The sequence below is a fragment of the Penicillium roqueforti genome (assembly GCF_015533775.1).
Source record: "Penicillium roqueforti strain LCP96 04111 chromosome Unknown scaffold_07, whole genome shotgun sequence".
NCBI lineage: Eukaryota > Fungi > Ascomycota > Eurotiomycetes > Eurotiales > Aspergillaceae > Penicillium > Penicillium roqueforti.
The window spans coordinates 768,814-791,811 of NW_024067571.1; the positions used below are offsets into that span (position 1 = coordinate 768,814).

The 22,998-nt window shown below is 48.9% G+C and overlaps 9 protein-coding genes across 9 annotated transcripts; 5 read left to right on the forward strand and 4 right to left on the reverse strand.

Moving 5' to 3' along the window:
- Positions 1 to 217: 217 nt before the first annotated feature.
- LCP9604111_4085 (uncharacterized protein) lies at positions 218 to 517 on the forward strand (the record flags this gene model as incomplete). The annotated part of the gene is made up of 1 exon (XM_039071745.1): positions 218 to 517. The coding sequence occupies one exon, from the start codon at positions 218 to 220 to the stop codon at positions 515 to 517; it is 300 nt and encodes a 99-aa protein (XP_038930169.1).
- Positions 518 to 6,103: 5,586 nt separating this feature from the next.
- LCP9604111_4086 (zinc-coordinating transcription factor SFP1) lies at positions 6,104 to 7,980 on the forward strand (the record flags this gene model as incomplete). The annotated part of the gene is made up of 3 exons (XM_039071746.1): positions 6,104 to 6,447; positions 6,548 to 7,607; positions 7,669 to 7,980. The coding sequence occupies 3 exons, from the start codon at positions 6,104 to 6,106 to the stop codon at positions 7,978 to 7,980; spliced, it is 1,716 nt and encodes a 571-aa protein (XP_038930170.1).
- Positions 7,981 to 9,509: 1,529 nt separating this feature from the next.
- LCP9604111_4087 (transcription initiation factor IIA large subunit) lies at positions 9,510 to 11,063 on the reverse strand (the record flags this gene model as incomplete). Its single annotated transcript, XM_039071747.1, has 4 exons — positions 9,510 to 9,549; positions 9,597 to 10,552; positions 10,800 to 10,901; positions 11,046 to 11,063. The coding sequence occupies 4 exons, from the start codon at positions 11,061 to 11,063 to the stop codon at positions 9,510 to 9,512; spliced, it is 1,116 nt and encodes a 371-aa protein (XP_038930171.1).
- A 667-nt stretch (positions 11,064 to 11,730) lies between these two features.
- Positions 11,731 to 13,605, reverse strand: LCP9604111_4088 (WD40 repeat domain-containing protein; the record flags this gene model as incomplete). The annotated part of the gene is made up of 1 exon (XM_039071748.1): positions 11,731 to 13,605. One exon carries the CDS (start codon positions 13,603 to 13,605, stop codon positions 11,731 to 11,733), a length of 1,875 nt encoding a protein of 624 aa, XP_038930172.1.
- Positions 13,606 to 14,197: 592 nt separating this feature from the next.
- Positions 14,198 to 16,437, forward strand: LCP9604111_4089 (Kelch motif domain protein; the record flags this gene model as incomplete). The annotated part of the gene is made up of 4 exons (XM_039071749.1): positions 14,198 to 14,381; positions 14,432 to 14,518; positions 14,591 to 15,043; positions 15,092 to 16,437. 4 exons carry the CDS (start codon positions 14,198 to 14,200, stop codon positions 16,435 to 16,437), a joined length of 2,070 nt encoding a protein of 689 aa, XP_038930173.1.
- Positions 16,438 to 16,840: 403 nt separating this feature from the next.
- On the forward strand, positions 16,841 to 18,483 carry LCP9604111_4090 (CAZyme family GH1; the record flags this gene model as incomplete). Its single annotated transcript, XM_039071751.1, has 4 exons — positions 16,841 to 17,091; positions 17,166 to 17,638; positions 17,701 to 18,286; positions 18,345 to 18,483. The coding sequence occupies 4 exons, from the start codon at positions 16,841 to 16,843 to the stop codon at positions 18,481 to 18,483; spliced, it is 1,449 nt and encodes a 482-aa protein (XP_038930174.1).
- A 595-nt stretch (positions 18,484 to 19,078) lies between these two features.
- Positions 19,079 to 19,510, reverse strand: LCP9604111_4091 (uncharacterized protein; the record flags this gene model as incomplete). The annotated part of the gene is made up of 2 exons (XM_039071752.1): positions 19,079 to 19,331; positions 19,407 to 19,510. The coding sequence occupies 2 exons, from the start codon at positions 19,508 to 19,510 to the stop codon at positions 19,079 to 19,081; spliced, it is 357 nt and encodes a 118-aa protein (XP_038930175.1).
- Positions 19,511 to 20,361: 851 nt separating this feature from the next.
- Positions 20,362 to 20,886, forward strand: LCP9604111_4092 (uncharacterized protein; the record flags this gene model as incomplete). Its single annotated transcript, XM_039071753.1, has 1 exon — positions 20,362 to 20,886. One exon carries the CDS (start codon positions 20,362 to 20,364, stop codon positions 20,884 to 20,886), a length of 525 nt encoding a protein of 174 aa, XP_038930176.1.
- Positions 20,887 to 21,144: 258 nt separating this feature from the next.
- LCP9604111_4093 (putative MFS allantoate transporter) lies at positions 21,145 to 22,857 on the reverse strand (the record flags this gene model as incomplete). Its single annotated transcript, XM_039071754.1, has 4 exons — positions 21,145 to 22,184; positions 22,243 to 22,527; positions 22,580 to 22,610; positions 22,672 to 22,857. The coding sequence occupies 4 exons, from the start codon at positions 22,855 to 22,857 to the stop codon at positions 21,145 to 21,147; spliced, it is 1,542 nt and encodes a 513-aa protein (XP_038930177.1).
- Between the last annotated feature and the right edge of the window lie 141 nt (positions 22,858 to 22,998).

Here is a 22,998-nt window from a genome sequence, read left to right on the forward strand (position 1 = left end):
TGATTCGGGCTTATCATTGATACAGCATGCCCCTCATTCTCTACGGTCCTCCCTCTTGGCTTATCTCAGTCTGGACTATATAAGCTAGGTCGAAACTCCCTGAGATTTCCCACTTTCATCCAAAACAATCCATCTACAACTCTCCTTCAATCCCGAAATATCCCGTCTTTTAACCGATCTACTTCTTCCGCACAAATCCTTCAAAAGTTTTCTCAGAATGTACACTTACACTGCCACTCACCGTTTCTTGGTCCTCTCCGCCACTGAGTCTGGCCCTTACTACCCCGCCAACAAGTTCCTCGTCTTGTCTCCCATCGAATGTGGCCCGGATCCCCGCGTCTGGGAAGACCAGCCCCAAATTGAGACCAGCTCGAACGAGGAGGACACTGTGCCGGCTCCTGCCAACCGTGCCCGCACCAATAGCTCTGTCTCTACCGACTCTTCAGTCTCCCTCGATGACACTGCTGCCCTTTCGCCCGGTTTCCTCTACCTTGGCCATGGCAAGAAGCAGCACTAGGTACTCTCTATCATTGGCCGGCCTAGTGGTTTGGTCTCCTTTTTTCATCCTATTTCGGGATATTTCACCGTCACAGCAACTGATCCATAATTGAGCTTACCATGTGTTTTCTTGTTTTCTTCTTTCTTTTGCAATCTTGATCAAATTGAGCGACTCCAATCGGGAGCTTTGGGACCACCCTATCATGGGATAGGGCAGGAAAATCAATAGGGGTGTTTTTTTTTTCGTGGCGCTTTCAAATTGCCATATGATTTTCATTCAGAATTTGTCTACACTCTTACGTCTTTCGCCTCTGGGAAGCATCTGTATTGCCCCATTCGGCCAGCTAGCAATCAATGAACAACAGTTCAAACCATCCGCGTGATTCTTTTCCACCCCACTTTTGCCGCCAAATTGTGCACACTAGTTACATAGCCCACCTGACTAAAATACAAGGTTGTACGGAATAGAGGAATCCCCGTCCTGTCGGACGCTAGGGAGACCCCTAAATGCTTGCCAAGTGCTGCCAAGATGATGATTTCCCGCCAAGCCTTGTGCAATCTGATACTCCCGCCTTGGCTGGGGTAGGGATTGACGGGGTCACCGCGGACAATGTTCCACGGCCAGGCAACAGTGCCCATTATATGTCGTGGATGTGTATATGGGCTGCGAATCCTGCCAAGCCTCCCTGTCTTACTACGATAGCTTACCAGTCCACAATTATTTTGTTTTCTTTTATTGATCCCTCCTTGCACGTTGATTGTTTCATGGATTAGATTGGCTTGTTCGACTTAAGACCATTCTTGGCCCACAATTGCTAGCTGGATTTTCTAGTCTTCATTCTTTCCGGTAAGACGGTCTGCTCTTCCCCCCTTTACCCCTCATCAACTTATTATTTACTTCCCCGCACATTTCTCATTCCCCAGGAAGAATGCGGGCCTACAACATACGATGCACTATTTAGCCTACTACTATATAGTTTCGGTTCAAAATTTCAAGTCCCCGTGACCAATAAGACCCACTAATTTCAACCACATGACAGGTGTTACGCGAGATGGACTGTAAAAAGGAGAATTAGCCGAGTGGCTTTTCAAGATTCGAGTTGGCTAGAATTAGGTACCTGTCTAGGTACTCAGGGCTTGGGCTAGCACTAAGGTTCTCACGGGTCAATTGCTAATATCCCTGGTTCTGTGAGTAATAGATCTGTGTTACTGTGCTTTACTTTTAGTACCCGTTTCCCCCCCTCTAGATGCTTTGTTTGCGAGCCTCGTGGGGACTGCACGTACTTTATTTTGAATTTGCTTAGGAAATGTCCGATATTATCCATTTATCTTATATACATTTTCAGACCGCCGACTCTTAGGAAAGGGGCAATGATTGTGTTCCTCCGTCTGAGGTATTTCAAGATATAGCTCGAGGACTGTATACAACATTGTTTATCTGCTTACGCTTCTAAAATTAAGAGCAACTTCCCAATGAAAGTCTGAAATTTTCATTCAATTCATGAAAGTGACATCGTCCTCGCAGATCAACCGCATAGGATGCTTCGGGGACTTGGCCCTTAATCTCATCTTAATCGCAACGCCCTCGTTATGAGTTTGATATTCACCGACGTTCAAGCCTGAGACACATTCTTAACCTCTTCCTCCAGATGATGCTTCCACTTGTCATTTCACTACAAATATTTCCACAGACAAAGCCCCCGCGAACGGGAACAGGGACGGGATCCAAACCATACCACACATGAATATTGATCTATCACCGCAATCTTCAGTAAACTTCGCGCTGTTTGGAGACCTAGTTGCGCACCAAATATATAATATGAATCTTGCTAGCTGCGAGTTCCAAAATTCGGCGCATCAAAAGAGACTTCGCATTGCCAACCACGAGAGTTTCGTCTTCTGGATACTGTAAGTAGGAAAGCGCAGGAGAATATAAATTTTCTATACCGACGACCACTGCAATTACGAGTTCCCTACGTACCCCCACGACATCGGGGTTGTCCTCGATGTGCACGTACGCCACATCGGAAGGTATCAGACTCCCGTGAAAGTCTAGAGCAGGGATTACGACCATTTGAACGATGCGAACAGCTCAGTGGACTCTATACCATCCAAATGTGCGTCCAGCACCCAACCTGCTCTACCACGATGATATCAAACTTGAAGAAGACGGTAGTCGAAGAATACATAATGATAAAAGTTGCGACGCACGACCCGAGGCGTCAAAACTAATTGGTCTGGTATAGCCAAAGAGTGAGAGTGTAGGGGATGATAATGAAATATATTTTTTACAATATAGCTAGCTGCTCCGTACACAAGGTACTTCAGGGTCAACTAACGAAGACGGTAATAGATACCTCCCTCGCAGCCGGTTCCCATATATAAGACTTGCCATTAATTAGTTATTTTTCCATCCCTAAATGGTCTTCCCAAAGTCCTCCAAGGTGATAATAGCACTAGTTAAATACCTGGAATTCAAATGCGTAAGATGTAAGTTGGCGATAAATGTAAATTTCCTGGGCTTGAATACAACTTCAGATCAATATTAATATCGCTCTAGAATATGTTACTACAGAGTTTCTGTAAGAGTCATGTCACTGTAGTGCCCATTTAGAGTCATCTCATAATCTTAGGACGACTCATTTTTCATGAGGAAACTGCCCATGACCCATACTCATTCATAAAGCTCTAATTTTGTAGCAAAACGAAAACTATCCGTATGATTCCTATGCACTGGCAATGCCATCATATAATCCTGCTTTAAATCTTTAGATTATGTATATCATACTTGTAAAAAGGTGGCCAGCAGTCATTAGTCCGCTGAGACACTATAGGGTCGAGAAATCAAATGACCCCATTTTATCCGAGTCTGCATACATAAAGGACACACATTAAGACTTGATGCTTCTCTGTGCAGTAACTAGAATTTAGGGTTAACTAAATAGTATTTGTCGGCGTTTAGGCAAACTTCGTATATCTGACTTGATGTTATTCTCGCAATATTGAATGAACGTGGAGAACTGATATATCTCGCTATATAGATCAATCTGTATATTTAAGTTGTATGTTACACGTCGTTGATCCAATACTACTCTCAATTATCCCGTGTCGTGCATTTTGAAAGTGACATGCTATTTTTGGCTACCGTCTCTGGTGGGAACAGCCAAGACAAGCGGAGCAATGGATATTGAAAGATTATATCAGCCTGAATCAGACTGCAGATCTAGAACTATAAAGTACGACGCTGTAATCATGACTCAATAAAAGTGGTGCAGCGATATTATAATGCATAATACCGGCCAGTTTTTGGCCTATTATGATTCCTAGGGTTATCTAGTGAGAGCTGAGTACAGGGAATGAGCCTTGATGCCTGTAGGGTAAAGGGGACACCATCCGCCTTCGATGTGCGCAGCGAGTAGAGTAGAGACGATGTTGTTACACTTGCACCGTACCGTTGTGAGACGAATCCTACGATATACACATAAAATATCAACGAATTACAACATAATTATTGGTTCAGAAATGCGGACTACACCGACACATAGATGAAACACAGGAGCGATGCTTTTGGGAAGGATCTCCTTTTTGGGTATCCGTATATAGGCGGTATAGATTGGCTCAACTGCGAAATGTCTCACTTTTAATTACTTTGGGGGTTGGGGGTATATTACTGTACAGCTCGTTCTACCCCAATACATTGTAAATAAGGAAACAGGTTGGGCTTGTGAAGTCATCGGGAAATGATGATACATAATGGCCTGATCCGGCAATGTTGATTACTACGCGGGGTGGCGACGAAGCCCGAAATAAACCCGAATGAACAGAAACGGACCTTCAATTGTTAGTTTTAGCTCAAAGTAAGAAATGACTTAGCTTCTACGGGGTAGTTTTACCCATGTTCTTTATATGTATGTTGTACAAAGTACTAACGGGCGATGCCGAGCCTCGGAAGTTCAGAATGTTTCATCGTGCCCGGAGTACGCGGGTTTTCCGCTAATATATTACTTAGTTAGTTATGTTACCGAGGTACGTATTTAATGATAATTAAGGTACGGAGTACTCCGTATGTTGTATGGAGTATTATTGTTAGCCTATTTCTTTGAGTGTCTTTTGAGGGCGCTAAGGAATGGAAGCTGCCCAACTGCTTCTGCCGCGTTTCTAGCGCCAAAGCCAAGACCCCGTTGTGTTCCGACTGAATCGCCGGTCATTTAACTTATAGTTTCCAAGCCACTACTATTTCCAATAAAGAGATCATAGAATGGGGTACCTTAAAATATATACTAGAGTGCTATATTGTTGTAGCAACACCAGCCCCCGGTTATTGACACCTGCTCCTTCAAGGCTATGCAATGACGAAGTGTTAACTCCGCCAGATCTCTTATCTGAGATTGCCCCTTGCAGATGACCCCGGATTTAGCGTACTAGTATCTGAATTTCTTTGGCGCATCTATCTCTCGCTTTACATCTATGTTATATAGATCTAACTTACGGTCACGGTCCCCAGCGAATATAGGTAGGAAGTGGAGAACGTTTCTTCACAATGAACCAGAAAATGACTCAATAATTGGCAGGAGGAAGTGTTACTAGCTGCTCCACTTACGGCGGTGGTCGGGAGGACATAAAATAATAATGAATATCATTCCCCGTCGGAGTACGGAGTACAGGTGTCCATTCGATGTAAGTGCGTTGCTCAACATAACTCAACAAAGTCAACAGTATTCGACTACGCTACTTATCAGAGCAGATATTATTCCCGTTGGTCCGCAAAGTTAATATCACCATCATCGACTCGGCCAGTTAGGGCCAGTTGCCCAGGTAGTCCCCGGGCCAATTAAACCACATTAGTCATAAGATACAGTACACTAGCCCGTTTCAGGTAATTTGGTACATTACCGATCATCACGCTCGCATCCTGCAAGCGGTGTGCACATTTGCTATATACGCTTTCAGGTAGTCTAGTTGTTGTTTCTCGATAATTTGACCATGGTAGCCCAAGATCTGTGAATTAATCCATCAAGTGATATAGTATGATACTATAGAGAGATCATTATTCGGGGCCAGCTCGGGGCCAAGATCCGCTAAGGAAACCGGTCACGTGGGTAAATACCGTAACAGCGCTTGTCCAAAACCGGAAGCGTTGCCATCTCATACCCCGTCTTCATGAGCCCTTGCCCCTGCTGTTCCTCGACTTATCACTCTTCGATTGCAGTATTATTCTCACTTATTCAACCCTTTCCCTAAGTCTTCGGATTATTATTAGAAAAAGAAGCAAAGGGACCTACACTCCTTCAAGTGACTCGACGACTTTCTGCCAAAGCGGGACATCATCCGAGGGTGGACTCCTGCGCCCAAAAACCGCCATCCACTCAAAACTGTCGAGGGGCACCGACTGTTTCAAAGTCGCATTCTTATTCTCTTCGGATTTTATCTGTGTGAGCTTCGCGCTTCAACGCGGGACTCGAAGAAACCCTGTTATCTATAAGCCTCTCGGATTTGGCGTCACATCGCGCAAGACCGGACAGGGAACTAGGATATCGAGTCGTCAAACCTCGACTTGGAATTCTTATTTTTACTACTCAAAATTTGGTATCAGCAGTTTGCCACGATGACTGGTGCCATGCCTATTGATATTTCCTCCCGGCAAACGACCTCGGTGTCGCCGCCGGGTCAACAGGCGTCCAATCTGACTTCGGCGTTGCAAAGAGCGGGCAACGGCGAGCGGACAGGGAGCTTTTCACATCTTCCCGGCGGAGGACTCGGCGTGTTCAAGGCCCCACCGCCTCGCAAGGAATCGATCGGCGCAACCACAACACAATGGGGGAACGGGACGAAACCTATCTCGATGTCGGGATCTGCTCGCGACAAAGGTCGCCGTGAGTCGCTCGCAGGGAGCTTGGTGGGTGGGATGAGCTGGGGTGGTGTATCCGTTGGTAGTTGGATACGTGATGAGTGAGTGGCCTGTCCGGACCTAGAAGCCGCGGGGGAAATGCCCACCCTGTGTTGCTATTGTCGCACTGCATCAAGAGCTGACCAAGGGAAATCCCCGCAGTATCATAATGACTGGCACGTCACCATTTACCTTCCAGTCGCCATCTTTCCATTCCTCATCGTATCTCCCGAAGCTGGAAGCGAATTTTATGCGAGACTTTGCGTGCTGCGGTGTGACGTTACCGACGCTCCATGACCTATTACAACACTACGAAGAAGCCCATGCGACCAAGTCGCCCAATCAAGGCCACCGCCAGAGCCAGGGTGAAAATCGAGCTGCCTTGGCGGCTGCCGCAATCGCACAACAACAGAACCAACAGCATGGCAGCCAAGGACGTGGCCTGCAGCCTGACCGCACCCTGGATATGCAGCGCAAGTTGGGCCAGAATCCGTCACCGTTGCAGCATGCAGACCTAGACACAATAGACGATATGGAGTTGGACGACGCCCTAGGAGACGGAGACGGCTCATCCTCGCAGATGTTCTCTTCTCAGCTGCGTGAGGGTGGACAGGGCGGATATGGTAACTCCAACCAGCAGCAGTTAAATCTAAGTATGCTTCCAAGCCACCAAGGATTTAACACACCCTCGCAACCTGGTACACCGATTGGATCTGGACGACCCCTTTCACTGCAGAACAATCCGACTGTTTCTTCAGTCAACACCCCCACCTTGATGGCCAACCCGCTCCAAAATTCGCAATTCCGAAATACGCCCGATTCATCCGGACCAGGGACCCCGGCCGAAATTGACGAAAGCATGATGGGTGGGTTCGGTGATCTCAGTATGCAAAATAACACCATGGGCCAAAATCAGAATCAGTTTGGCCGCTTCAATGGGAACAATAATGATATGGTCGATCTTTGCATCGACGAGCCGGCTAAGCGGCTGTTTAGCCCCAGTGGCGGTATGGGTTCGCCCAACGCCCACTTTAAGCTCAGTGGGGCTCAGTATGGCCCGAATAGCGATATTGCACGACGGATCCGCGAACAACAGTTGCTCGCTGGGGTCCCCGACACTACTGTTATTCTTCCTAACGAAGAACCCAAGCCGTTCCGATGCCCTGTTATCGGCTGCGAGAAGGCATACAAGAACCAAAATGGACTCAAATATCACAAAGCTGTAAGCTTGATCTCCCCCTACATTCGATATTATTTTTCTAACCGCTCCTTCTTTTTTTCAGCATGGCCATAATAACCAACAACTACATGATAACGCCGATGGCACGTTTTCAATTGTCAACCCGGAGACATCAGCGCCATACCCCGGCACTCTTGGCATGGAGAAGGAAAAGCCCTACCGCTGCGAGGTGTGCGGCAAACGTTACAAGAATCTGAACGGACTCAAGTACCATAAATCGCATTCACCACCCTGCAACCCGGATTTCCAGCTTGGAGGTCGTAACCTCGCCCTCGGCGGCGGAGTCATGCACGGGCAGAACATCAACGTTGCTGGAGCTGGCCTCCCCGGAATTGGCGAAGAAGGTCTTCTATGAACCCGTGAACAAATATGTCATTATGTCCCATACATAATTCCTAGCTAATTGACGCGAACGATCTCGACGGCTTTCAGGGGTGAGGCACTCCTGCACACGATGTCATGATTTTGAATTGGGTCCGGTGACTTTGGAGTTATTCCTTTTCTTTTTCTCTCTTCGAAAATTGTTCCTTTTGGCTTACTTATTGACTGTGCTTTGTGATGCCCTGCTTTTGCTTTTCGTTCTGCTGTCCGATAGATTCTACTGGCATGATGGTTTTACCCCCACGCTTGATATCCCTCGCCGTTTTCAGATCTACCTACTTGGCCTGGTAATAGAGGAACTTTTGAGCGCTCAGGACCAAGATCAAGACCGTCTCTCACCAAAGAGCCGTCTAGAAGAGACTTGCAATTGCCTGCTTTTACGCTCTGTTCATCTTGTTTTGCTTATACGGCATTCGCGTCTTTCACGGGAGACAAATTAGAGGAATTGGATATCTCCCGAAACTCCCCACTCCCAATCCTGCTATTCATTTGCTTTTGCTGCGTCCTTGGAAAGAGCTTCGTGCCTTGTTTTCGCGTTCGTGCCCCCGTTCTTTGCGTTCAGTGTTTTTTTTGCTCATGTGCCATTGTCGCCTTGGGTACCTGGAACTGAACACCATCAAGATTTGGAATCTGGCAAGAGATTTGACCGGTCCATCTGGTACGTGTGCGAGGTACGAGTTCCAGGTGTGGTTACTTCTCTCCCCTCTTTCACACCGAGTTGGTGTTCGCTTTTTCTTCCATGCTCCCTTCTATCTAGGGATTGGATAGGGACTGGATTTGGGATTTGGGATCTGGGATCTGGGAATCTTAAAAGTGATTTCTCGGCGTTGGATCGTTGTAGATATGGATTTTTTGGATATGATTCTTGGCTCTTTTTGGCTATTGTTATTTATCTTCTTTTCTTTCCCCTTCTCTTGCTATTTATTCATATTTTTGACTTTATTTTCGGTTTCTTGTTATTGTAGATCCGCGTTCGGGACTAAGACTTAGTCTAGGGGCTTAACTAGCACCTTCTATCCAATCAATGTTATTTTTGTCTCGTCTGCTAAGCAGTAATGGGAGATGATACTCAGGCTAGTGGAAGTTGTTCAGAGTCATAGTTTCATTTGTGCTTATTGTGACCAGTAAGATCTCTTTCAGTCTAGTACAAAACCAACCTCGAAGGCATGGCAAGAAGCAAAGAGAAGCATGTAAAAAAAAAGCAAAAGCAGAACCCACCCTCACTTGTAAGCGCCACGAGAAGCTAGAAATCAAAGAAAAAAGCGTAGTAAAAGACCCGGTTGCTGACCATGTCGATATTTGGGTAGTGAGAATCATGAAATATTTCGCTTGCACAAACCGTTTCGAGGGCGTGATTGAAAAGACGTAGGGATTGGTTTTCGTTTGTGCCATGAGATAGAGCACATGTAAGGGGAGAAAAATGTTACAGAACGAGGAAAGAAATGTCATCAATGGAGATCGGAAGATTTGAAAAAGAAACAAGGAGTGATGGTGTCATTTCGACTACCATTCGAATTCACCCTGGCCCTTGTGGAAGACGTATCTAGTTCGGTTAGTATATGCATAACGTGGGAGAGTGGGATGACTTACTCTTTGCCACCAGTGGTCAAGATGCCATCCTTCAGAGTGCACTTCCACTTGTTCTTCACGCGCTGGACTTTATCGTATGTGCAAAGCATGACCTGGCCCTCCGATTCATCTGCGTCATGGTCATCGGCAACGAGGTCATCTGGATCATCCAGGTCCGAATTGATGGCGTCTTCATCTTCCTCCTTGATATCGTCTTCTGCACCATCAAACTGGCCAGTGACGCGGGGGGTAGATGAAGGTGACCCGGGGGTATCTTGGCTGAGAGGAGCTGTGAGAGCCACACGGCGAGCGACCCTAGAAGAGGACTCATGCTCTTCCAAGGGACGAAGGAGACCACCGGCCTCATACTGAGACATGCGCTGCTTGAGATGCTCGCGCAGAAGTCGGTCACCTTCTCCACTCTCGGCAGCTGCTCTACGGCGTGCTACCTCTGCCTTCCAGTCGGTCAATGGGTCACCTCCACCATCAGTCTGTCCAGGACCCATGTGTGGGTAGGCCTGTTCTTGTTTGATTTGTGGCATTTGCCCATGGGCATTGGGGTGCATCTGCGGATATCCTTGTCCAGCTTGGGCCTGGGCTTGCATTTGGTGGACGGAGTTGGCGGCTGCGGCGCCGTATTTCTGGTGAAGCGCATTTGCAGCACGGTCGCGAGCCGACTGAGGGTTAAGACCATGCGGGGGCATGGGTGTGGTCAAGTGCTGCATTCCGGGTTGGCCGTTGGATCCGGGCTCGGTCTTGATGCGAGGCCCACCCATGGGAGGCATAGTGTGCGAGGGCGCAACTTGGGGAATTGAAACAGGCTGGTGGACATATTGCGGCTGGGGAGGTTGTTGTCGGGGAACGTTGGAGGGGACAGTGGCGGTGGGGAGGGGAACAGAGTGCTGTTGAGCAGGCTGAGGAGCAGGATCCCAGGGGAAATGAGCGACGTTCACAGAAGAAAGCTTGTGTTGCCAGGTCTGTATAGATATTAATTAGTGTCGGGTCTGCTGTATGAGATAATCAAGAAGAGACTGAGTCTTGGCGGTCTAAAAGCGCCTAAGCGGGTATGAGCGGCACATATAAAGGGAGCACTCATAAGCCGGTGTCCCCCCATAAGCACCGCCTCCCGCACCACCTCGCCCATCCCCGCTTTTGGGGAAATCATGCACACCAGACTTTGACAACACAAGATGGACAATATGGGTAGGGAAATATGCTACTAACCTCACGGAGATCATGCAGAGTCTGCTGATCGACACCACTTTCCTCAAAATCGACCTGGGAGGCATCACAGACCTCCTGGATGACCTTCTCGAACACCGCACCCTATGAAGGCACATATGTCAGCTCTTATTTCAATGGAATCCCCAAGATGGATTGGGAGAACATGGTTATGAGTCAAGAGTAAGTCGCTATGCGAGCGACAGCTGGGGATAGACAGGTGGTCGCCAGAGAAGAGTTGGGACTTACCACTTGCTGGTTGGACATGATTGTTGAGTGAGAACAGGCCGATGAGCTGGTGGATGATTATGCGAAGGGATCAGAGAGCTAGGAATAGGTGAATGGTGAAATGTACTAGGTAAGGATAGCTTGACTAGGAAGTAAAGTGCTCCGTCGCAACTATCAAGTTGCTGATCGATCACACCCACGAATGACGCAATAGGAAGCAATTTGTGAATCGATAGTTTGCACACAAATAGAAAAGAGAAGAAATAGTCTGAAAGACAAGTGCCACAAGTGCAAATGTCAGAGGAAAGCAAGACGATGAGTTTCGCGATGGGTTAGCGAAGGTGAAAGTCACGGCTCTGCGGTCGAAATCCCACTGTATCCCTGAGGCTTAGTCATCGGCGACTAACCCACTGCGCACTTTCAAGTAGAAACGGAAGTGAATTGAAAGATCAGAGAAAGAATACAGATGAAAAGAGATGATCATGGACGAGCAAAGTGAATTAAAACAGTCGTAGGAATGGCATTTGGACAATTTGTACAGCCAGTTTACGGAAAAATAGATACAGAGAACAACACCATCAGAACACCGAAATCTTCCAAAGAACCATTACACCGACATTAATGTCCCGGCTCATCAATGCTTTCAATATCACAATGAACAAGGGTATTCAACAAATTAGAGCAAAAAAAAAGATTTTCCAGTCCTTTAGCGGATGGTCATAGACTTGGTCATTTGAGCCTTGCTGCCGACACCACCCTCACGAGAGGAGGAGGCACTGCTACCGGCCTTGCGCTCAAAGATCTTCCAGAACTTCAGGCTCTCATCAGCAGCAGTGGTGGCTAGCATCTGTCCATCAGGGCTGATAGCACTGTGGAGGACACGAGTCTCGTGAGCAGGGATCTCGACGTTGCGGACCAAAGTTGGATAGCTCCAGATACTAAGAGAGTTGTCGGGGAAGCCGCTAGAGCTAACAATCTCGCGGTAGTGGTTGCTCCAACGGAGAGAAGTGACTTGTGAGCCAGTGTCAATGCTGTTGGTACGGGCACCGGTGGTGGTGTTCCAGAAGTGAATGTGACGGTCGTAGGAACCACCGCCAGTGGCAAGAAGGTTGGATTGCCATGGACACCAGCTCAAAGCCTTGACGGCGGCGCGGTGGTTGGTCTTGGTGAACTTGGGAGCGCTCAGAGAACGAGCATCCCAAATGTTGACAAGGTTGTCATTTCCGCCAGTAGCGAGCTGGGCGCCGTCAGAGCGCCATTCGAGACCGCAGACCTCAGAGGTGTGAGAGACCAGTTCAGCGATCTTGTGCTCTGCGATGCGAACATCGTGGTTATAGACAAGCCCACTACGGGCTCCAGTGGACAGAGTGTGCTTATTCCAGCCCATAACACCGACGCGGGAGTCGTGGCCGTACATGCTGCGAAGCTTAGAACCTTCCTCAACGTCCCAAATCTGGACCTCACCGGTTCCCAAGCCAACGCCAACGTAGGCACCGTCACCACTCCACTTCACGCTGCTGACGTATGTGTCGGGGGAGGTTTCCAAAAGGCAGTTAACAGAGCCGGACTCGGCAGACCAGACATAGACGTTTCGCTCGAGACCGATGGCGACCTGGTTACCAGAGCTCCAGTCCAGCAAATTGAGGTAGTAGTCATCCAAAAGACCGGGGGCGTCCAAGACCCGTTCGGGCGCAGTTTGAACACGGCGACGGAACTGGGCAGATGTAGATTTGGCAGGTCGCAGGGGACGGTTATATTGAGCACGAAGATCAATAGGCTTCGATGACTCGGGAGGGGGAGGCTTAAATGCGAGGATGCGAGTGTTCATGTTCACCCCACAAGCTTCAGCCAGAGATGATTTGTAGGCCACGGCATCGGGAGCCGGGCGTGTGTAGGTAGGAGGATCATTATCGTCTAGACCCAAGCTCTCCAAAGCAGCAGTTAGGTCATCATCGGATCCACGCGTGCCAATGTCAAAAGCGCTGACTGCCGAGGCGAGGACTGATGATCCATCAGCCGCACCGCTCTTAGGGCGCTGTTTCTCTTCTGGCTTTGCGGCCCCGCTAGTAGCCAGGCCCTCACTTGCGGTCCGGTTGGGAATAAAACGGTCACCAGCGTTGTGAGGAATGCGCACAGTTGTCTTGCTGGTACGAGACCGGGTGGGAATCTCCCGGCGGACATGCTCCTTGGTAGGAGTGTTGGCTGTGGTTGCACTTGTGCCGGTCAAGGTCCAATCCGAGACACCGAGCTCCAAGTGCTTGGGTGATTTGCGGGTGCGGGTGATGGCAATGTTTGACTTGTTCGACTTGGTCGCCTTGGGAGATTCACGGTGGGTGGTGCGGGCTGCTTGAGCTGCTTTTGAGATGGACTTGGCGAAGTGGGCAGAGAGGTTTCCACCGTATACCGACTTGGTTTGACTGCGGCCAGCCTCGGACTGGCGAGGAGGAGGGGTGAAGGGTGACGAGTGGCCGCTTACGCGGGGGTTGGGCGAAGGACTCAGAGGCATCCGGCCTCCAGCGGTCTTGGAAGAGAAAAGCCCATGGTGGCTCTTCACCGGAGTTGACGCAGTAACAGAGGCCATGGTAATATATGATCAGAGTAGATGTAAAGGATCAACCCCAATAGAAGATGCAATACGAATCAATGCAGACCAACAGAAAAGTATGCAATTGAGAATAGTGAGATTGAGGAAGAAAAAGGAAAGGAGGTCAGGAGACACGCGAATAAATAGAAGGTAGTTATGGAGTACTATACTCGTTGCTGAAAAGTATTGAGGCTCTCCCCATAGCAACGGTTACCTGAGCTACATAGAACGCTAACCTGTATTGGGACTAGCGTCGACATACCACGCTTGCCTTTTTGGGTGACACTTGTCTTGGCATTAAATTCCATGCCAATCGCCTCTTAATTAGGCAGGAACAAAGAAGGCGAGAGGCTATACAGAATATATGTTTGATAGACCTCAAATGAAGAAAATGCCGTGACCTACGGTGCCAGTTGCGGATACAATTCATAGCCCCCCTTTTCGCCACTGGGATGGCGCATTCATCTCCTCTTTGCAACCCCCACCACGCTCCTCTCACCCAGTTCCACCGAGACCCACCACGACTTCTCCCTGGTCGGGATCTTCGAGGGGTTTTAAGCCGATATCCTGCTGTACTCCCTCTATGGCAATGCAGGACGCCTACCTGATGCCTACCAGCCAGGCCGGCGGTCGTCGGACCAGCGCCGATTATCGACCCAGCATAAAAAAGGCCCAGGGCCATGTCCCCGCGTGCCTGGTCAATGCCTCGGTGACGTACTGCAGCAATGATCGCATTTATGCGTTCGGGGGTTTTGACCAGTTTACTGATGAAGGTTCACATCACCTTAAGCTATAATTCTAAAATGGCACTAATGATTTTTAGTTTACAACCACGTGCTCCGGCTGGACTTGGAGACTTTGCGCTGGGAGCTCGTGGACAACTATGGCGATATCCCCGGAGTTCGCATGGGTAATGATTCTCTCTTCTCATTCGTCCATGTTTAGTGATAAACACTCTGACTGGAAATCTTATTTTTTATAGGGCATACGGCGACATTGTACCAAGGGGATAAATTGATTGTGTTTGGAGGCGAAAATGAGCATCGCGAATACCTCTCCGACGTTGTCATCCTTGATCTCAATACCTTCACCTGGGCACTCCCCGAAATTCGCGGGTCGATCCCGCGTGGCCGCGCCCGCCATGCTGCCGTCATTCACGAAGACAAGCTTTTTATTGTGGGCGGAGTGACAGGTGTGGGAGGCGTGACAGGGGAGAAGAATGTGATATTGGATGATTTGACCTATTTGGATCTACAAACATGGACTTGGTCTCGGACATGGAGCTTCACTGCTCGCTTCGATCATACCGCTTGGGTTTGGGGCACACGGCTGTGGATATTTGGTGGATTGGGTCCGAACATGGAACGGACTACTGATATCTGGTGGCTCGACCTCAAGGGATCTCCTTCGTTGGCTGGAAACACCACTCCCCAAGGTAGCGTCAACTCCCTGGGCATCAATATTTCGGGGGCTTATCTCCCAGACTCTATATCTAGTCCTCATCAAATGTCTCCCCGCTCCGGAATCTACGCTGCCAATTCAGGCAGTGTGCAGGTACGCAATTTGGGTCGACGCAAGCCAGTCGCGCCCGGTGCCATATCTTGTCTTAGGTTTGATTCTGGTCCTCATGTCCCCTCCTTGTTTTCTGGTACTCATTTTCATTCATTCGCCTCTGGTGTCCTGCTCGACCTAATCACGCCGTCGGAGACCGTACGGTCGCATGATTGTAACCTGTCGGCTCTGGACCTCAACTCGCTGCGCTGGCAACGGCTGGCTGATGGTCAAGAGATCTTTCGGCCGGGATATCGATGGCACTATTGCACAGTCAATGACACGGGTACCAAAGCATGGCTCTTGGGATGTAGTCTTGATATCGCGAATGTACCAGGCGGAAGCGACGAGAATCATATGAGTGAAGTCCTGACTATCGATTTGGAAAAGTATGGTTTACTAGGTAACGGACTGTCGTCAGAACCCCCCGAACAAGGCGCACCTTGGCCGTCAGATCCAATGGGCTCCTCTCAGGTTTCCGGGCTCGGGACCGATCTAGCCGCTGTTTTCGACGAACCTCCTGAGTCTGGAAGTGGTACAGACTTTGTCATCACTGCTATTCGTGACGATCATGACGGGTCCATATCGGAAGATATGGGCGACACGCCGTCCGTTTCCCCAACCCAGACCCAGCCGACCTTTGTGGCGCAGAACCGCTGGACCTCAGAGCCCATCCATGTCCATCTTATCATTCTCCAGGTCAGGTGGCCACATTTCAAACGCCTGTACTCCGCCCAGATGGCTGAGTACCACACCAAGCGGATGCACATCCCCGAGCCTTATTCTGTCGTGCGCGCGTTTCTCTACTACCTGTACACAGACAGTATCTCCGGCCATCCAGACTATTGCTTGAGTGCCATCGATGTGGCGGGTATGCTTGTTATGGCCAATCTTTATGACATGCCGAAGCTTCGTCTGCTGTGTGTCAATAGGTTAAGCCAAGAGCTTGACGTAGACAACGCGGCCATCATTTGGGAACGTGCGGGGCGGACCAATGAACACTGGTTGATGCGCCGAGCAGCACAGTTTTGCATGACATACTGGGGCCGTGTGGTACGGACAGACGGGTTTAAATCCCTCAGCCACCAGAGTTTGATTCAACTCTGCGAAGTGGTGGATACAGAAGGTCGCGTCTTCGCAGGGCCTGAATTGGAGATGGTCACATTCGGAGCAGATTGCCTAAGTGACCGAGATAAGACCTCTCGAATGCGGCTGGGATCTACTGCCGATGAGATGTCCGAGGCCGACGCAGACGATGAAGGGATGGAGATCTCATGAATTGCATGAATTGCATGAAATTGCGAATTGCACGAATGGGGCACGCATTATATTCCGGAGTTCTTGGCGGATCATTTGTTTATTAGGTTGTATTGTATTTACATCCATCTCTACCAGTTTTGAATATACTTCTTCCACTTCTTTGTGATCGGCCGTTCAACCGCTCTAGGGCTGGCGTTGAGCCCATTCGTCATGAGATGTGGAGCCTCTCGACGCTCTCGACGCGGACCTCAGTCCGGATCGCGGAGGTCATTCCTGTCACGATAAGGAGCTCTCCATAGTGGTAGACTCACTGGATTTCAAGAAGATAAAAATTAAATATAATTAGATAAATATCGATGTGCGCTCGAATTAAACAATCGGATTACACGGCTTCTTTTGATTAACATTCATTCACGTCGCCATGGAATCTAAGCAATCTACTCTTCCCTCGGATTTCCTTTGGGGGTTTGCTACAGCCGCATACCAAATTGAAGGAGCAGTTAACGAAGATGGCCGCGCCCCTTCGATATGGGATACATTCTGCAAGATCCCCGGCAAGATTGCCGGCGGCGGAACTGGAGATGTAGCTTGCGACTCATATCACCGCACACACGAGGATATCGCCTTGTTGAAAGAATGCGGTTCTCAGGCATACCGATTTTCCCTTTCATGGTTCGTCTCTTTGTGTTCCTTGCCTCGAGTTTCAATCTTTGGAAAGATTTTAACCAGCTTGTCAAAATCTATAGGTCCCGCATTATCCCACTCGGCGGCCGTAACGATCTAATCAACGAGAAAGGCATACAGTTCTACCAGAAGTTCGTGGATGATCTGATTGATGCGGGTATCACACCCATGGTTACCCTCTTCCACTGGGATCTTCCGGATGAGCTCGACAAGCGCTACGGTGGACCTCTCAATAAGGAGGAATTCGTTGCCGACTTCGCACATTATGCCCGTGTTGTATTCGAGGCCTTTCGGTCCAAAGTCAAGTACTGGATCACCTTCAACGAGCCTTGGTGCAGTAGTGTTCTTGGGTACAACAACGGTTCCTTCGCTCCGGGCCACACGAGTGATCGCACCAAGAGCGCGGTGGGAGATAGCTCGACTGAGCCGTGGATTGTCGGTCATAGCTTGTTAGTTGCCCACGGAGCTGCGGTGAAGATTTACCGCGATGAGTTCAAAGAACGGGACGGTGGTGAGATTGGCATTACGCTGAACGGTATATTCCCATTCTTCCTGCATCTACGGAGCCGTTTACTAATCAGACCATCGACTAACTAGGTGACTGGGCCGAGCCCTGGGATTCTGAGAACCCAGCCGATGTAGAAGCCTGTGACCGCAAGATTGAGTTCGCTATATCATGGTTCGCAGACCCCATCTACCACGGCAAGTACCCAGATAGTATGATCAAGCAACTTGGCGGCCGCCTGCCAACCTGGACTCCGGAGGACATCGCCCTTGTCCAGGGCAGCAATGACTTCTACGGCATGAACCACTACTGCGCGAACTTCATCCGCGCCAAGACAGGAGAGCCGGATATCAACGATGTCGCGGGTAACCTGGAGCTCCTGCTCGAAGACAAGAACGGCGTGGGTGTCGGGCCGATCACACAGTCGCCTTGGCTGCGACCATCTGCTATCGGATTCCGAAAACTGCTCGGATGGCTCAGTGAGCGGTACGGCTATCCCAAGATATATGTCACCGAGAACGGGACTAGTGTCTTGGGTGAGAACGATATGCCGCTTGAGGAGCTGCTCAATGATGAGTTCCGCGTGCAGTATTTCCGGGATTATATCGGTGCTGTGGCTGATGCGTATACCCATGACGGGGTTAATGTGCGGGCGTACATGGCTTGGAGTCTTATGGAGTATGTTTTAAGCTTAGTTCCTCGATGGTATATATCCGACTAACTTTTTTACTTACAGTAACTTCGAATGGGCTGAGGGCTATGAGACTCGCTTCGGTGTTACTTTTGTCGACTATGAGAATGACCAGAAGAGAATCCCAAAGAAGAGTGCCAAGGAGATTAGCCGGATCTTCGATGGGTTGATCGAGAAGGTCTGAGATAGATGCGGCGCTGATTGATATTTACGCTGGTAGACTCCGAGGACTGCTATGATACCTAGATTCTATACGAATTTTTGAAGGCCTATGATATTACATTCTCCAGTTATGCCGTGAGCTGTATTGTTCGGTACGCAATATAGAAAAACAGAGATGAAAGGAGGTACAGTATGAAGTAGCTGCCCTTGTGGACTGGGAAGCGGTTGGATGGTATCGGAATACTCCCATATCTTCCCCCTCTTGCAGTGGATTGACGATTGGCCAGGATATGTTGAGAAGATTGTCGATCCTTTGCCGCTGGAGGATGCCATGATGCGGGTTGTCTTTAATGATCTAGAATTTTAGAGCGAGATAACAACACTTGTCGATCCCAAAGGCTTGATTGTGATTTGCTCAAGCTCAAGTCACGGTCCAAACTAAAGCTTGATAGCCAGGGATTCAATAATGCTCCAAGCTTGATTTTATTTACCTTAAAAGAGTTGATTAAGCCTTGCCAGAGAGTAAAGCTGATAATTCCCACAATATAATTGATAGTGATCGACTTTCGCGAGTCTATCATATTTATGACCGAGGCCGATACTTTATCCTCCTAAGGCTAAAGTTCGTGGAACGGCATAATTTCGAGCAGCGGGTAAAGATCCATTAGAAGTGACTCCAGAGCAACTCGGAAGTAGCCTGGATATTCTCCTTCTTCGACCTGACTTCCATGATCAAACGATACATCCAATACATACACCCACGGCAGGTCGGTTGCCATAGAGTCCATGGCAACTGAATCGACAACCAGAGACACACCAGTGTCAAGTCCCGGAGCGATACCGTTGGACTCCTTGTACTCATAGTATTCCCTACGGCGAGAATTTGTAAAAAGCCATCATACGACCTCCCGAGCCTCCGTCGTAAGGATAGGAATGAGATCTTACTGCTGGATCTGTTTATGTGTGGCGCCTTGTAAATCCTTGTCTTCGTAGCTTGGCATGAAGCATTTGTCTTCGGCATTCTTCCACCCGCGGATTTTCTTGGTCATGGTTTCCTCTATGCGCTCGTAGTCTTTCTCCCACTGCTCCCAGCGTTATTGATCAGAGTAATCGGTTCGGAACCTGATATATCCAAAGTCATCGTATCCTTCCCTTTCTACTACCTGCACAACGAAGTCGACACTTTCTTCAAAGAGTGGCACCCCCGGACAAGGTGGTAGGCCCCGCTCCAGGCGGAGTCTCCGTCGATGTTCGTTGTGAATTGCATGGCCGATCACTATTCGGACTTGAACATTATCGACAGAAATTAAACTCTTATCAATCTGACGGAGTTCCTAGACGATCAAATAGATCAGCGATCTGTATTGAAAGGAGAAATAATTTCTTGTTTTAGTGGAAGAAATCTCAAACATTTGGTTAGATCACCCACTTCTTCTGGTATCTCGCGTATATCATCAACATTTGCAGTTTGAAGTCGCTCCAGGGTCCATCCTGGCGGTACATAAGACATTTCGGGGCTGAGAATTGCAGACGTCTCAGAAAATAAAGCACATAGATTGAAAGAAAAGAACGTCTATACAACATAGGAAGGAGTGTGCGAAAGGGAAGTCAAGAAGAAATGGATAGTTGGAAGCAGTCACGGGTCATGAAAGCTTAGTTCCAAGGGTCAAAGACCCTGAACTGGAGCCTGGGCTGGAGCCTATGCTAGTGCCTGGGAAGGATATCCTAAGCCCAAAAAGGCAAAGATTTATTTTAAGCTTCTCCCGCCCCACTTCCGAGCCGAGGCATCGCGAGGACCGTTGATAAAACCGGCGGTGTGCAGTAAATACCCGGCGGTGACTACAGGCAACTGGCAGTAATAGTAGCCGCACTCCGTTCCTTCCCTTTTGAGTTCACCAGCATGGATATATCTCAGATCTCCAAGCAGCTTTTACCAGCGCCGAAGAGATTCCCAGACTGCTGCTTAGCCATCTCCAGCACCTTAATCACCTACCTTGCTTCGCTCCTCCCCGAAAAGCCTAAATTCACTATCTCAATCGGCAGCGGATCTGGTCTCCTCGAAGGTCTCATTGTGCATTACGACAGGAATGTATCAGTGGAGGGTGTTGAGGTGGATTCCACTATTAATCGGTACATCGCCGAAGAAGATATGAATGTTGTCGGCGGAGGTTGGGGTCTCTGGTCTGCCGCCCAACAGGCAGCGGCGTGGATGTTTGTCTACCCACGCGACCCAAAACTCATCACCAAATACATTGATAATTATGGTGGTCAAAATGTGGATTTTATTGTCTGGCTTGGGCCTCGGGTTGATTGGCCAGACTATGAGACGCGGTTTTGTCAATCTCCATTCTCGGAGTTGAGTTTTCCAGATCATATCGGATTAACACCATATGAGACTGTGGTGGTTGCTAGAAGGCCATGTTGATATGAACTCTGCATTTTGACTTGGGAAGATTATGTTATACGACTAGTAGTGCATTGGAAGGCTTTCTGTTTTGTAATTTAGTCATGGTCCCTTGTCCTAGTTAGATTATTACTGTCACGATGTCATCCCTGGATTAATAAAGACCATATTTGCTTGCTTCATTTCTTACAGAACATTATCAGAGTAAATCATCATGGACTATTGCCTTCCAGTCTCACATAGTAATTCATACATTAAATACATAGCCCGTGGCCAAGCTCAAAGCGCATACCTGAAATGTTTGGACTCCATATCCGTCAAGTCCTTGAATCCATCCAAGATAGCCTGAGAGGTGATGTCCTCCGGAGTTTCATCACTACCAGCCGCAACAGCTGTAGCATCTCTCCTTCTATTCTCCATTTTCATCGATATATATGTCGCACATGCTAGAACAATGATGCCCGCATAGCAAATGAGCAGGCCCAGCAGACCCGAGTAATAGCGCGGGGCCTCGTCGGCGAAGAAGATGTTCGCTCCGGCGACATTGCCAGCCGCATATAGCGAGAACCAAAGCCCATTGGCGACCGCACGCTTGGTGTGGCCGGCTACATTGGTAGCAAGTAGGTTCCACGAGATAATAACGGGGGCACCAATAATGTACTGCAGCCAGGTGCATCCGACTAAAGTCCAACGGTGGTCAAGGCTGGTAAAGCGGATACCCAGAAGGCCACCGAAGGGGATTAGAGAAACGACTGCAAGCACGATGCAGCGGGAATCTTTAACGTAGGTGGCGATGATACCGCAGATGGGAACGACTACAGCTTCAATCGCGCCGGTGGGTAGTTGGAGGAGTGTAGTGTAGATCCCGCTGAAGCCATAGCCCTTGATCAAGGCTGATGCGAAATTTGATGAGCCGCCGTTGATAACACCGCAGGCAATTCCGACTCCGGCGCAGCAGAGGACTCTGAAATCGTAGAGAATCTCCAGCGCCTGGCGTGGTTTGATCTCTCGGGTCTTCACACCGATCATGTTTTCGGCGACACGCTGCACGGCAATCACGCGCTGTCGGTGGGTCAGGAAGCGGGCAGAGCTGGGCGAGTCGGGCATGAGCCAGAGGAAGATACAGGCAGTGAGGAAGTTGAGTAGTCCGATGGTCAAGAAGATCAACTGCCAGCTGCGGAGCGCGGTGTTGTGTGAATGGCCGAGGCCGAATCCTAGTAGGGCCCCTACCATCGTGGCCATGCCGTTTGCACTGAGCCAGACAGCCATGCGCAATGGCTGCTCGGAGCGCTTGTAGAACATTGATGTCAGGTTCATCACTAGACAGAACAATGTTAGTCCTTTTCGTGTCTCTGGTTTGTGCCGTGGTCTACTCACTGCACGGACTGACTCCGGCTTCTGCCATTCCCAGGAGGAATCTTAGCACCAAGATTCCTCCGTAGTTCTTCGCTCCGACGTGGGCAATAACGAGCACACTCCAGATCAGAAGCATACCGCCCATATATTTTGCGATTGGCAATCGTTGGATTAGGAGGTTGGCTGGGAGGGCCCAGAAGAGATAACCGAAATTGAAAATCGCCGCAACCCATGAATATCGTTGGCCTTCAAGACCGAGATCTGGGATCAAAGAGTATGCGGATGCATAATTAAGTGATAGTTTGTCTATATAGCACGTTAGTTATAGAATTAACAATAGGGGAATGTTCTTGCATACCGAGGAATTGAATAACATAGGTCAGGTAGAGCTAAAAACACGATCAACTGTCAGAAACAACATCAAAATATTATATCACAGTCACAACTCACCACCGGCATAACCCTCCAGTCGAGAATCCTCAGCACCTCGGCGCCCTCAGTCTCCAGTTCCTCGGCAGTCAGCTGCTCTGCCTCCAGATACAGATTCGCTCCGATATCATGAGTCTCGCCGAGTGCCACATGTGTGACATCCTTCTCCGCAGTGGAGTGGTCCTCCTTTGTGTCGTTGGGGTTCATTGTAAGTGGCGGGGGTCAAGTTGAACAGAACTGGGCCGTATATCAACGTCCAGCGCTCTATTATATACCCCGCGTACTTTTTCGGCCATAACTTGCTATCAACGCCAAGCAGATAAGCAATGTTCTTTCTTTATCTACAAA